Source organism: Capra hircus, chromosome 12 (assembly GCF_001704415.2).
Source record: "Capra hircus breed San Clemente chromosome 12, ASM170441v1, whole genome shotgun sequence".
NCBI lineage: Eukaryota > Metazoa > Chordata > Mammalia > Artiodactyla > Bovidae > Capra > Capra hircus.
In genome coordinates, this window is record NC_030819.1 from 70,308,133 (window position 1) to 70,321,985 (window position 13,853).

The 13,853-nt window shown below is 43.7% G+C and overlaps 1 protein-coding gene across 3 annotated transcripts in view; it reads left to right on the plus strand.

Annotated features, from left to right (window-relative positions):
- LCP1 (lymphocyte cytosolic protein 1) overlaps nucleotides 1-13,853 on the plus strand; it is a 93,764-nt gene that overhangs the window by 47,292 nt on the left and 32,619 nt on the right. For 2 of the 3 annotated variants that reach the window (XM_013968230.2, XM_005687438.3), the window contains exons 2-4: nucleotides 11,405-11,492; nucleotides 12,311-12,474; nucleotides 12,649-12,778. In XM_013968230.2, the coding sequence (XP_013823684.2) occupies nucleotides 11,429-11,492; nucleotides 12,311-12,474; nucleotides 12,649-12,778 (358 nt within the window). In that variant the 5' untranslated portion in view covers nucleotides 11,405-11,428. Of the gene's footprint in view, nucleotides 1-642; nucleotides 790-11,404; nucleotides 11,493-12,310; nucleotides 12,475-12,648; nucleotides 12,779-13,853 lie in introns of those variants that run through there. The other variant, XM_005687439.3, reaches the window with a different exon arrangement.

Here is a 13,853-nt window from a genome sequence, read left to right on the forward strand (position 1 = left end):
CTAAGATATTTGAAATCATGGGGCGTTTGTACTTTCCCATTACGCTGAGCAGGTCTTACTTAAAGAACAGCATTCCCTCCTAGGTTTGAAAACCTACTCTCAAGGACAGAGGAGAAGTAAGGAGCCCTAGACTGCAGTCCCAGTGAGCTCTGTGGCATTGGGCACATTCTTTAACTTGGGTGTCATTTCACTCCTCTGTGATAGGGGAGTGACCAGATAGGAAGGCTGGTCCTTTTATCTCTACATCCTATGACTCTTGTTATTCTTGTATTCTCATTTAAGGACCTTGGCATAGACCCAGAAGATAGCAAAGAAAACTATTTAAAGATTTGGAGAAAGAGAGCCTCCAAAAACAGGTCTAAAGAATGTTTTTTTTGAAGGTCCAGTGGCTCTCACCAAGGCATGTGACGGAATTTTTATGAATCGAGCTGCTTCTGTAATTCCCTCTGAGAATAGCCCAAGAGAGGGCGCTTTCATCATATCAGCCAAGATTTAGGTTACAGGGTAGGGATGTGAGACACCGGAGACTGTGTCGGGTTGCCTTATTTGGATATTTTTGAGAAAATAGTAGATGGCTCTCTTTCTGGGACAGCGCGCATGCAGTCTTGCCTAGATACCAGAAGTGAACTGGAGCAGCCAGACTTAAGATGTACGCAGCGACCTCCCAGAAAGCGGAGCTCACGTGGCTTTCTGGAAGCTTCCCTGCTCTGGGATGAGCAGTGGAGCCATGGGCATCTGCCTGGGTCAGTGAGGAGAATGCATGAGGACAGAGCTTTTCCCGACGCTGAGGTAAGAGCAGGAACCAGGTGGGGCTGGGAGATGCTGGGTCCACTTCAGAGAAGGTTCTTCTCCCCAGAGATGCTTCAGGGCATGGCCACAGCTCCTCATGGCCCCTGGCCCTTGTTCTAGGCTCACTTGAAACACACCTAACCCTGGCTCTAGCTTGTTACTTTGCACTTGTCAGCTAGTGAACAGACTTTTGGAACTTTTAACATGGAAGGGACTTTATCTCCCAATTTACAGATGAGGAAACTGAGGCCCAGAGAGGCTCAGTGGAGCCTGATGTTACACAGACAGGTAGCAGCCTGGGTCTCTCCCGATCCCCAAGCTCTCTCTTCTACTCCCTGCTAGTTATTGTGGTTTCCTTGGAGATGTCCACATGTATAAATTATCTGCTTGCCTGGAGTGCATGGGCTGATTGAGATGTTTGATGTTTTTATTTTTTGATAAGCTTCTGTGCTAATTTCTTACTCTTATCTCATCTCACCCCCTCCACCCTTGCAGCCCTGTGTTTAGCCTTTTCATGTGTTCATTTTGATCTGCAGAACTCTCTTCATTCTGTTAACCATTTGGCAGTAATGAGCTGTCGTCTCTGTGTTGGATCTGAAACTTGACATTTAACTGTGGGCTTCATGACGTCCTAGGGAGTCCCTTGCTTGTACCTAGTAACCAGGGCAGTGCTTTGCACATAGACTCATAGGTGGAGTAAATGAATGAAGGAAATGAATGACGTCTGATATTGAGACAATGCTGTCATAGTGGCTTATCAACTAGCCCTTAAGAATATTCAGCTTTTTGAAAAGACGTGTTTGGGGTTCCCTGAGCTTCCAATAGGTGAAAGTCTGGATCTTAAGCCCTTGTGGTTGAATGTGGAATGAAGGGTAGCTGTGGTCTTTTTAGACGTGAATGCCAAGACTATCACTGTCTACAGCCCCGGGAAGGAGACAGAGGCCAAGGCAAGGAGGGCCTGGCAACCCCAGCCTGGAGCATCCCTTTTGCTTGCCAGAGGTTTAGCCTGCGTCGCATCCTTAGTGGAGTGGGCAGCTTGGTGGAAAACAGGCATCGGGGTGTGCTGGGAGGGGAGATGGGGAGCTGGGCACTCCTTAGTTGGGCCAGAGCTGGGCTCTGTGTGCCACTGCTAAGGCAGCTTCAGAAGCCCCTCCGCTTCTGAGGCTGATCAGATCACAGAGACGCCAGAGCAAGGTCAGGTCCATCAGGTTTGGAGGAATTGGGGCTGCCGGCTCCCCAGAGGTGTTTTCACCACCTGAGACAGAGAGAGAGCTGCTGAGCCTGTGCGGGAACAGTGTCCCGTGCTTCACTGACTGCTGCGTGTTTCCCTCCGAGACTTGCAGAGAAGAGTCCTGCCCTCTGCAGAGCCTTGGGAGAACCAGTGTGTCTGCGGGGAAAGAACAGACAATCTAAAACAGATTCTGACCTGACCGCAGAATTCACAAGGGCCCCTTTAAATGGTCGTCTGTATTTGAGGACATTTATAGTTATTTGGGGGCTTCCCAGGTGCCACTAGTGGTAAAGGACCTACCTGCCAGTACAGGAGACATACGAGACCTGGGTTCGATTCCTGGGTTGGGAAGATCCCTGGAGGAGGGCGTGGCAACCCACTCCAGCATTCCTGCCTGGAGAATCCCACGGACAGAGGAGCCTGGCAGGCTACAGTCCTTGGGGTCACTAACAGTCGGGCATGACTGAGTGGCTTGGCACACACGCATAGTCATCTGGTTCTTAAAAACAAAGGCATTTGAAAAATACATGTTGAGAATCATCCTTTCTGTGAAAGTTCGGAATATCTGTATCCACAGAGAAATGGTATTCCAAGCATACAGAGAAAATTATCCCCCGTGCGCCCCCACCAACCACACACAGCATTCTGCTTTGTAAAAGAAAGGGAGCAGGATTAAGGGAAAGCAAAATTCCTTTATCTGATATAACTGTGGCATGATTGCTTTTCCAAAAATTTATGGGGATGTTATTTGGCTTTGGAATCCTAAGTATTGTATGTTTCACTTCTTTCATCATCAGAGTGTAAGGCTGAAGATGGCAGATTGATGATGTTCTGGACGTCGTGTTGTTTGGGGTTTACTTATTGCTCAGTGAGGGGTTCTGAAGTTATACAATTTTCTCCTGGATACATGCTGAATCAGAGGGAAAGCTGGGAACCTGGGTCCCAAGATTCCTGTTGTACTTTCCCCATTGTGTCAAGTTGCAGAAAAAGTAGGGCACATTCAGAACAGTCCCTTGGCAATGTGATGCCAGGTTACAGATAGGGCTCTGATCCCAGCAGTTATGTAATTGGGTATCAATCTATCGAGTCAAAGTACCGACCCACACAGCATTACCTGCTTTCAAAAATGATGCGAGCCCAGGTAGCCGGTCCACTCTGCACAGATCACGTGTTATCAGCCTTTCTGCTGCTTTTCATTGTCAGTTAGGAAACTCCTCAGAGAAAATTCAGCTTCCATTTTAACATTCATTTTATTTTATTTTTTATATGTTTTTTTAACATTCATTTGACAGCATGCATTTCCTTCTGTAAATTCTCCAGCGCTGTGTTCTGTAGTAAACTCCTACAAATAGTTTCTGCATGTAGATTTCAGGGAACTTGAGTGAGACACTTTTAGTGTAAGAAGTCATTCTGAGAAATTCTCTTTCACTACCCATCTGGAAAATACCAGCCTCCTTTAAACAGAAAACTTAGAACTCGATGACCTAAAAGAGGGAACAGGTTTTGTGGCTTTTGAAGTTTGGAGAGGGCGGGGAGTAGGGGCGGTAATTTGATTTTCTTGAGCCTTTAAAAATAACCTTCTGAAAAGAACAGCTGGTTCTTTCTTTGGCCAAATGTCCTGGGATTCTATAATCATTGATTTAATAAATTTAAGTGCTTGCAGAAAAATGGGCGGCCAGACATGACTTAGATGAATGATGTGAGATTTGTCTTCTTAGATTTATGATTTGGGCAGTGGTTCAGAAATGGGGTTCCAGAACTCACCACAGTTTGCAAAAGACTTTAAAGTGGTTCTTGGCAAAGTCATAGTTAGATGATGTAGTCATTTAAAAGGACCCCACTTACTGCAGAAGGAGCGAGAAAGGGCTTGTTCGTGCCCTGGAAGGGACACGCCTCCCTCAAGCACTTCTAAGCTCCAAATGGGAGCTTCCAAATGACCACAGCCCGTCTCATTACTGCAGTGACCTCCCTCGAGTCAGCTGCCAATATGGTGCCAGTAATTTACAAACAGACCCTCGTCAATTATCTTTATGAAACTAACTCACATAATTACAACACAAGCCATCAAACACACATGAATTAACATGGGCAAATTTTTTTTTCTTATTAATAGACTGTGTGAAGTACCTAATACTTGATTCTAACCCCAGCCATGTCCTTCTTTGAAATGGTCCCCTCTGCATGTTTTTCCATTAATTACCTCTTCTTCCTGCCCTGCTCTGTGAAACGCTGTTTAATTAAAGGGTCTGTTCGCAGTTGTGGATCTTAATGGCCCGATTAATGGTCACTCTGGCCTTCTGCTGCTCTGCTCTTTCTGTTACAGACCCTACCCAGGGAGTGCTTTGAAGACTTGTAAGCAAAGCACTTCATCTCATTGGAACTTCAGTCTCTCTATATATAAAATGAGGGAGTTGTGCTAAATGATTTTTTAGATTCCTCTGTCTCTACAAGTTGGATTGTGTTTCCAGGATTTACCGCTCACTCTGATGGTAAAAGAGATACTCCCTCAACATCTATTCCTGTTTGGGCTCAACAAACAACAAACAGTATCGTAGTAATTTAGGTTGGTGACTACCATTTCTCCACTTCTCCTCTCAAACGAATTCAATCTATTCTCTTTCCCTTTAGCTTTTAAAGCTCTGAAAAGCGAAAAGTGTTAGTCGCTCAGTTGTGTCCAACTCTCTGCGACCCATAACATGAACTGTAGCCCACCAGGCTCCTCTGTCTGTGGAATTCTCCAGGCAAGAATACTGGAGTGGGTTGCCATTTCTTCCCCAGAAGATCTTCCTGACCCAGGGATGGAACCCCAGTCTCCTGCATTGCAGGCAGATTCTTTACCATCTAAGCCACCAGGGAGGGTTTTGAATTTTTTTCATTGTAAGGCTGTCTCACTATTTGGTGTCTCTAAGTTCAGTTTAGTTCAGCCGCTCAGTCGTGTCCGACTCTTTGCGACCCCATGGACTGCAGCACGCCGGGCCTCCTAGTCCATCAACAACTCCTGGAATTTACTCAAACTCTTGTCCATTGAGTCGGTGATGCCATCCAACCATCTCATCCTCTGTCATCCCCTTCTCTTCCTGCCTTCAATCTTTCCCAGCATCAGGGTCTTTTCAAATGAGTCAGTTCTTCGCATCAGGTGGCCAAAGTTTTGGAGTTTCAGCTTCAGCATCAGTCCTTCCAGTGAATATTCAGGACTGATTTCTCTCTGAGAGATCCTCCCCTGAGATCCTCTGTCTTGAGTTAATCCTCCCCATTTATATACATCTTTTAGAAGGTTTTAAAATAACTATGTTTCCTTCCCTAGATCTTTTATTTGAATGGGCCCTGCAATTTTCATGCTATTTTTTGTTTTTTCACTTTACGATGATCTTTATTTTTGTATTTTTTGATGTGAACCATTTTAAAAGTCTTTATTGAATTTGCTATAATATTGTTTCTATGTTGTGTTTTGGTTTTTTGGCTGTGAGGTACATGGGATCTGAGCTCCCCAACCAGGGGTGGAATCCACATCCCCTCCGTTGGAAGATGGAGTCTTAACCCCTGGACCACCAGGGAAGTCCTCTGAACCATGATCTTTAGATGTTCCTTGTCACCCAGCGCTATAATTCTTTCTTTTTCCTCAACCCTGCCCTTGATCCTTAAAAGGCAATCTCATTCCCTGCCTCTTTACACGTCTTTCTCACCACTCATGTGCTGTAAAATCTAAAAGTCCTCTGTCAAAGAATAGGCCAAGTTGAGATTCAGAGACCGCATTCATTCTCTTGGTCTTTAACACTGGTTCATATTTCAGGGCAGTAGGGCAGCCCACTCACCTGAAATGAAGAACAGTGCCTGCCTTGTAGTAGGCTTTCACAAATGTGTGCAAGTGAAGCGATTTATCTAGCAACCCTGTGAACGTCTGTGAACCAAGAAACAAGACACCCCCAAAACAAGAAGGGCCAGCCTTTACCAAAGACTTTGCTAAAATATGATGGAGGAGAGCGTTCTCTTACTGGTATTGAGTATAAAGAAGAATCAAACCAAATTAGTCAGAAGAATTTAGTCAAGTATGCAAAATTACACGCTGGTGTCTTCCAACAGAAGCCTTAATTTCTTAACGCAGGAAAGCAAGAACTTCCTAAGCTAGAACACCTGGACACACACTTCATATTCTAATTCTCGCATAGGCCAGACATGTTATAGATTGGGTCGGCGAAAAGGTCTGTCCAAGGTCAGCATCGAATGGAAAAGACCCGAACGAACTCTTTGGCCAATCCAATATTTAGTGCATAATTGCTGGATGAGTGAATGGGTGGATGAAATGAGCGTCTAAGAGAGAGGCAGAGCGTCCTGAACAGACAGCATGGGAGAGGAGAGGAGACTGGAGCACTGGAATCCTGCTGCTCCTCTACCCGGTCTGAGAGATGAATCTTACCTTCTCGGAGCTGCTGGCTCCTGCTCCATGAAGTGGGGATGCATGTAGCTGAGCCGTCGGGCATTACAAGAAACACAGAACTTGCGTTTATTACACCCCATGAATGTCCTCTTCCCCAGTTTGGGTGAAGGTACTGCTCTCAGGCCTCAGTTCTGCTGCCCTAAGAAAACTGACTTTTCTCACATAGATAGAATGAATTGTGTAAGTGATAGCTCCTTTTTAGCATTTAACCTCTGGAGAACTTGGAACTGGATTTTCACAATGTGCAGTGTTGGGAGAGTTAAGGCTCCCCCTCGCTGTTGTCTTATTTCACCCGTGCTTATTGCTGCTTCTGCTGGATCACGTTTTCTTGGGTGTAGGTCTTAGGCTTGGGTCTCTCCTTGTAACTGGGCTCAAGTTGGTTTTGGAACAAGTACATGGTACACGTGTGTGCACTCAGCCATGTCCGACTGTTTGCAACCCCATGGACTGTAGCCCACCAGGCTCCTCTGCCCCTGGGATTTCGCAGGCAAGAATACTGGAGTGGGTTGCCATTTCCTTCTCTGGGGGAATATTGAAATATTCCTGACCCAGAGATTGAACCCATGTCTCTTACATCACGTGGCTTGATTTTTAAAAAGGAAACGAACAATAACAACAAACCTCAAGGGAAGAAAGAAAAGAAGGAAGGGAGGGATGGAGGAAGGGAGGGAGGAAGACAGAGAAACAGACAAGCACAAAAGGAAGAAAGAGAAGTGAGCAAGAAAGTCAGGTAACCGGTGCCACCGGGCGCTGAGGTTGTTGTGATGGGTGAGATTGCATTTCCTTACAGTTAAGCTCTCAACAGCTTCTGCCTTCTGTCAGGAAACCTAATGGGCCAATACCTTTTTAGATATAAGGTAAATAATAATACCATAGATGCTTTTGATAATAAAAGATGGAAATAATAGCAATATGTATAATTCCACATTATATATGTATATTGAAAATGGAAATACTAACCATATATAACTTAAATTATATATTGAAATAATAACAATATAAATGGAAATAGTAACAATATATAGAATCCCACAATTTAAAGGAATCGAAATAATAACAATATATATAATTCCACGGTTTTAAAGTCATGCTCTTTGGAGTTCCCACTAGTGTGGAAGATGGCAAGAAGATGGGATGGTGGAGGTAGGGGGGAGCATTTGGGTTTTTTTCAACCAAAGTCTTTCAAAGTTGTTTTTTTTTAATTGGATTTACAATATTATATTTTACTATAGTAATTATTTTATGTTTAATTTTATATTTATATTTTAATGATATTTATTTTATATAATAATTTACAATATTATATTAGTTTCAGGTGTACAGCACCATGATTCCTTTATAAATGTCTGTTCTTTTTCAGATTCTTTTGCATTTTCGGTTATTACAAGGTATCAAATATAGTTCCCTGTGCTATTCAGTAAATCCTTGTTGTGTATGTATTTTATATATAGTACTGTGTATCTGTTAATCCCATACTCTTAATTTATCCCTCCCCAGAGTTATTTTTTGTTAGCTGTTGTTTACAGGTAAGGATTCTACTCACAGAGGGTTGCTTAGGAAAACGAAAGTTTGAAACTACTAATACATGTGATAAATGTTTGTGGCAGTACACTGAGCTGGTGAATAAGGGATGTGTATTTGCAAAATTGAACATAATGCATTTTTTTGGCTAACAGTTTTGTGTTAAAGTTGTTCGCTGTCTTGTGTGGTTGGTTGTCACTGAGAAAAAGTACAGCAGAAACGAAGTGCAAATATAAAAAAGGAAATCCATTTAAAACAATATTCTGTCACAAACTTTAAATATTTTTTAAAGTTAGTAATGTCACTAAAATGCCCCCAAATGTAAACAGAAACACTTCTTCTTCTACACTCTCACCCCACTTATCCCTTCCCCACTGGGAAATTCCATAAGCTTTAATGGAACTCCTATTTGAAACATGGGCCTGTGAATTAGCTGCTGTGTTAGTCCCTCAGTCGTTTCGACTCTTTGCTACCCCACGGACTGTCGCCTGCCAGGCTCTTCTGTCCATGGAATTCTCCAGGCAAGAATAACGCTAGTTCAGTTCAGTCACTCAGTCGTGTCCGACTCTTTTCGACCCCATGAATTGCAGCACGCCAGGCCTCCCTGTCCATCACCAACTCCCGGAGTTCACTCAGACTTACGTCCATCAAGTCGGTGATGCCATCCAGCCATCTCATCCGTTGTCATCCCCTTCTCTTCCTGCCTTCAATCTTTCCCAGCATCAGAGTCTTTTCCAATGAGTCAACTCTTCGCATGAGGTGGCCAAAGTACTGGAGTTTCAGCTTTAGCATCAGTCCTTCCAAAGAACACCCAGGACTGATCTTTAGGATGGACTGGTTGGATTTCCTTGCAGTCCAAGGGACTCTCAAGAGTCTTCTCCAACACCACAGTTCAAAAGCATCAATTCTTCGGCGCTCAGCTTTCTTCACAGTCCAACTCTCATATCCATACATGACCACTGGAAAAACCATAGCCTTGACTAGACGGACCTTTGTTGGCAAAGTAATGTCTCTGCTTTTGAATATGCTGTCTAGGTTGGTCATAACTTTCCTTCCAAGGAGTAAGTGTCTTTTAACTTCACGATAGACAAGTGTATCAGAGAAGGCAATGGCATCCACTCCAGTACTCTTGCCTGGAAAATCCCATGGACGGAGGAGCCTGGTAGGCTGCAGTCCATGGGGTCGCTAAGGGTGGAACACGACTAGCGACTTCACTTTCACTTTTCACTTTCCTGCATTGGAGAAGGAAATGGCAACCCACTCCAGTGTTCTTGCCTGGAGAATCCCAGGGATGGGGGAGCCTGATGGGCTGCCGTCTATGTGGTTGCACAGAGTCAGACACGACTTAAGTGCCCGAGCAGCAAAGCGTATAATCCATTTTCTGTTGTATTCTCTTTCTACCCACTAGAGGGCAGCAATCATGCATAGGGAAAGGGAAATTACTCCAGTACTAGCAAAGTTTCTTAGCCAACACTAGCCTTTCTGAGAACACCTAAAAAGTCCCTCAAATTCCCATTAGACTTATTAGACGATCAGATTCCCTTCCTCTTTTCTAAAATACTTAGAGAAATTTGATAACTGCCTTTGAAGTTATCTGTTCACTTGGCCAAACATATTCATTTGAAATATGAACATAAACATATCTCTAAAAATACCATTTATGTGAAAATTGTGTTTTAGTCATATATATCTGTGTTTCAAACTACTCCAAAATGTCGAGATTTTAAACCCATCTCTCAATTCTCTTGGTATCAGAATTCTGGGCAATTCTGCTTCATGTGATGTTGTCTGGGACTGTGTTCATCCAGGGGCTCAAATGGGCTGGAATGTCCAAATTGGCCTGCGATGCTGGCTGGCAGTTGATGCTGGCTGCTGCCTGGGAGCTCAGCAGGGACCATTAACCAGAGCATCCAATTATCATACTTCCTGTGGCTTAGACATCTCAGAGCATGGGAGTTGGTTTCCAAGAGGGACCATCCCAAGGATGAGCATCCCAGAAGGAGGGAGCATTCCCAAAGGCAAGAAGCAGAAGTTTCCAGCCCAGACATGGCTTCTCCAGCCCTCTAAATACTAACAGCAGTCGCAGAGTCAGCCTAGATTCACGGGGAGGAAATCAGCTCCATCTCCTGATGTGAGGAGCAGCCTGGATCACAGGGAGGAGAGAAACAGTGTGGACCATCTTTCAGTTCAGTTCAGTTCAGTTCAGTCGCTCAGTCGTGTCCAACTCTGTGACCCCATGGACTGTAGCACGCCAGGCCTCCCAGTCCATCACCAACTCCCAGAGTTCACTCAAACTCATGTCCATTGAGTCGGTGATGCCATCCTACCATCTCATCCTCTGTCATCCCCTTCTCCTCCTGCCTTCAATCTTTCCCAGCTTCAGGGTCTTTTCAAATGAGTCAGCTCTTCGCATCATGTGGCCAAAGTATTGGAGCTTCAGCTTCAACATCAGTCCTTCCAATGAACACCCAGGACTGATTTCCTTTAGGATGAACTGGTTGCATCTCCTTGCAGTCCAAGGGACTCTCAAGAGTCTTCTCCAACACCACAGTTCAAAAGCATCAATTCATCAAAAGCGCTCAGCTTTCTTTATAGTCCAACTCTCACATCCATACACAACTACTGGAAAAATCGTAGCTTTGACTAGACGGACCTTTGTTGACAAAGTAATATGTCTGCTTTTTAATATGCTGTCTAGGTTGGTCATAGCTTTTCTTCCAGGGAGCAAGCATCTTTTAATTTCATGGCTGCAATCACCATCTGCAGTGATTTTGGAGCCCAAAAAAATAAAGTCTATCACTGTTTCCATTGTTTCCCCGTCTATTTGCCAATGAGACTGGATGCCCTGATCTTAGTTTTCTGGATGTTGAGGACTGTCTCTGGAGACCAAAAAGTGGAGTCCAGTTAAGAAAAAGGCTATTTCTTTGATAATCAACAAGGACCTTCTGTAGAGCACAGGATGCTCTGCTCAGTGTTATGTGGCAGCCTGGATGGGAGGGGATTTTAGGGGACAGTAGGTTGGGAAGATCCTCTGGAGAAGGGAATGGCAACCCACTCCAGTATCCTTGCCTGGAGAATTCCACGGACAGAGGAGCCTGGCAGGCTTCAGTCCATGGGGTCGCAAAGAGTCAAACATGACTGAGCGACTTTCCCTCACTCACTCATATGTATGTATAATTGAGTTGCTTTGCTGTCCACCTGAAACTATTACAACATTGTTAATTGGCTAAACTCCAATATAAAATAAAAAGTTAAAAAATTTGAAAAAGATAAAATAAGAAAACGTCCATTTCTTACCTTTTGGGAAGATAATTATAAGTCATAAGGGGTGCAAAGAAATACTTCTGTACTTAATAAGAATTGCTTCTCGATGTAGTATCTTCAGAGGATGCGCATCAGTCACTCCCTGTGTTGTCCCCTCTCTGCAGAACTGTTGCCTAACGCAGTAAAAAATGGCCAGAGGATCAGTATCCGATGAAGAAATGATGGAGCTCAGAGAAGCTTTTGCCAAAGTGGGTGAGTGAACCTGATACCTCAAGTCACACAATTCTCTACTTTTTTCAGTAGCTTCAGGACAGAATCAATGACTGGTAACATGAGCGAAATAGTAGAAAGGGCAGGAATACAGTGGTATTGATTACAGGAGCTAGGGAAATATTTTTGAAAGCTATTCTTCAAGAAAATTACTTCTTTCTCTATCAAAATGTGGCATATGAGCCTTTTTTCACCTGTAGCTTTTCTTGGAAATGGCCACTAAGTCTCAGCTTTTATAGCTTGTCTGCTTTTTAAAAAATTTCCTGTGTTTTAATAGTATTCCTTACTTCCCAGATGACTCAGTGGTAAAGAATCCATCTACCAATGCAAGAGATTAGAGTTTGATCCCTGGGTCGGGAAGATCTCCTGGAGAAGGAAATGGCAGCCCACTCCAGTATTCTTGCCTGGAGAATCCCATGGACAGAGGAGCCTGGCAGGCTGTAGTCCATGGAGTGCTTATAGAGTCAGACATAACTTAGTGACTAAACAGCAATGAACACTTTTTCTTAATCTGTAGCTCCAAGTCTGTGATTTATTTTCACATCTTTCTGTAAGAGTCTCTTCAGCTTGTTGTCAAAATCTCTTTGCTGAAATTTTGACTCGGGTGTTGGGAATGATGCTAATACCCATTTATAATAGCAACAGGTCTCTTGAGAGATTCTGACTTGGCATGGGGTCAGCTCACAACCCCTGAATGACTCCCTCTCCCACCCACTGTCCTCCCATCAGGCCTTCTCTCGCCTGTCTTCGTGATGTAACCCAAATTGCCCTGAGCCATCAGCTCCTCGTTTGCTTTACAGATACCGATGGCAACGGGTACATCAGCTGCAATGAGCTGAATGACCTGTTCAAGGCTGCCTGCTTGCCTCTGCCTGGCTACAGGGTGAGAGAAATTACAGAGAACCTGATGGCCACAGGTGACCTGGACCAGGATGGGAAGATCAGCTTTGATGAGTTTATCAAGGTGAGTATGACGCAGAAGCCAAGGGGATGCATTTGAAACGTGGAAGTTCAGTTTGAGAACTACCAGCAATACCAAACACAGTCCCGTCTTTCTAGCTTCAGCATGGCTTATCGTTTCCTTTATGGGTTTCTACATCGCAGGTTAGGTTTCTAAAGAGACATTATGTTTTTGCAGGTTTTTCATGGCCTGAAAAGCACAGAGGTTGCCAAGACCTTTAGAAAAGCTATCAATAAGAAGGAAGGGATTTGTGCGATCGGGGGCACTTCCGAGCAGTCTAGTGTTGGCACCCAACACTCGTACTCAGGTAGGTGTACCAGCCTGGGAGCTGGGAAGCAGAGGTGGAGAGATGGTTGGGATGAACTGGGGATAAGGGGAGAGGGAACCATGTCCAAAGGATCCACGTCTTTTGTGGTTACAGATTCCAGATTCAGCATTCAAACCTAAAGGGTGCAAAGAGAAGTTAATCTGGGTTTATTAACTACTGCTTATCTTCCTGTGTCTAAGTGGGCCCACAGTTCTGGCTCTAGTTAGGGTCCAATGCCAAATAATCTCATCAGCATTTAAAAAGTATATTACAGGGACTTCCCTGGTGGTCCAGTGGCTAAGATTCTGTACTCCTAATACAGGGGCCTGGGTTCAATCCCTGGTCAGGGAACTAGATTCCACCTGCCACAACTAAGACTCAGTGCAGCCAAATAAATACATGAATTAAAAAAAAATGTTAAAAAGCATATTAAAGGCTGCCAAAACTCCTTTGTAAATCTTTTGAACAAAAAGGCTTCTACCTCCAAAATTCATGATGGTTCTTAATTCTTGCTGAGCAGTCCAAAAAAAAAAATTGTGTTTTCATTGATTTGGAGGAAAATTGTGTATTTATTCTGAAGGCTGCCATCCATCAGCCTTCATGGAAACTTCTAATAGCCCAAGCAGTACAGTAATCCAATAATTCCAGTAATTCCTGAGGTCTTCAAAACACAGTTTGGTCTTAAAGATCAGCTCATGGTTATGTATCATTCTTAATGGCAAAGACCAAGTTCAGCCTTTTATTTTTAAACATAGCAAATTTTACAGGCTTTGCTTTGTAAATGTGCATAGGAATCTTCAAGACAATAATATGCTATGCAATGTTTCCCAAACTGTTGCGACTCAAAATTCTTCTGAGGGACATTCTTGCTTTCAGTAATGCACAATTTGGGAAACACAGTGCTGAGCTATAAGGCATAACTTGAGGCTTTATTAAAATTTCTAAAGTCAGTTTCTAGCAGCTTTACTGATACGAAAGAAATATCATATCACCATATCACAAGTGATTTCATTTCATAGCAATTTCATTATACAGTTTTCCCCCACTATCTGAAAGTACAGCATTTCTGTGAAAC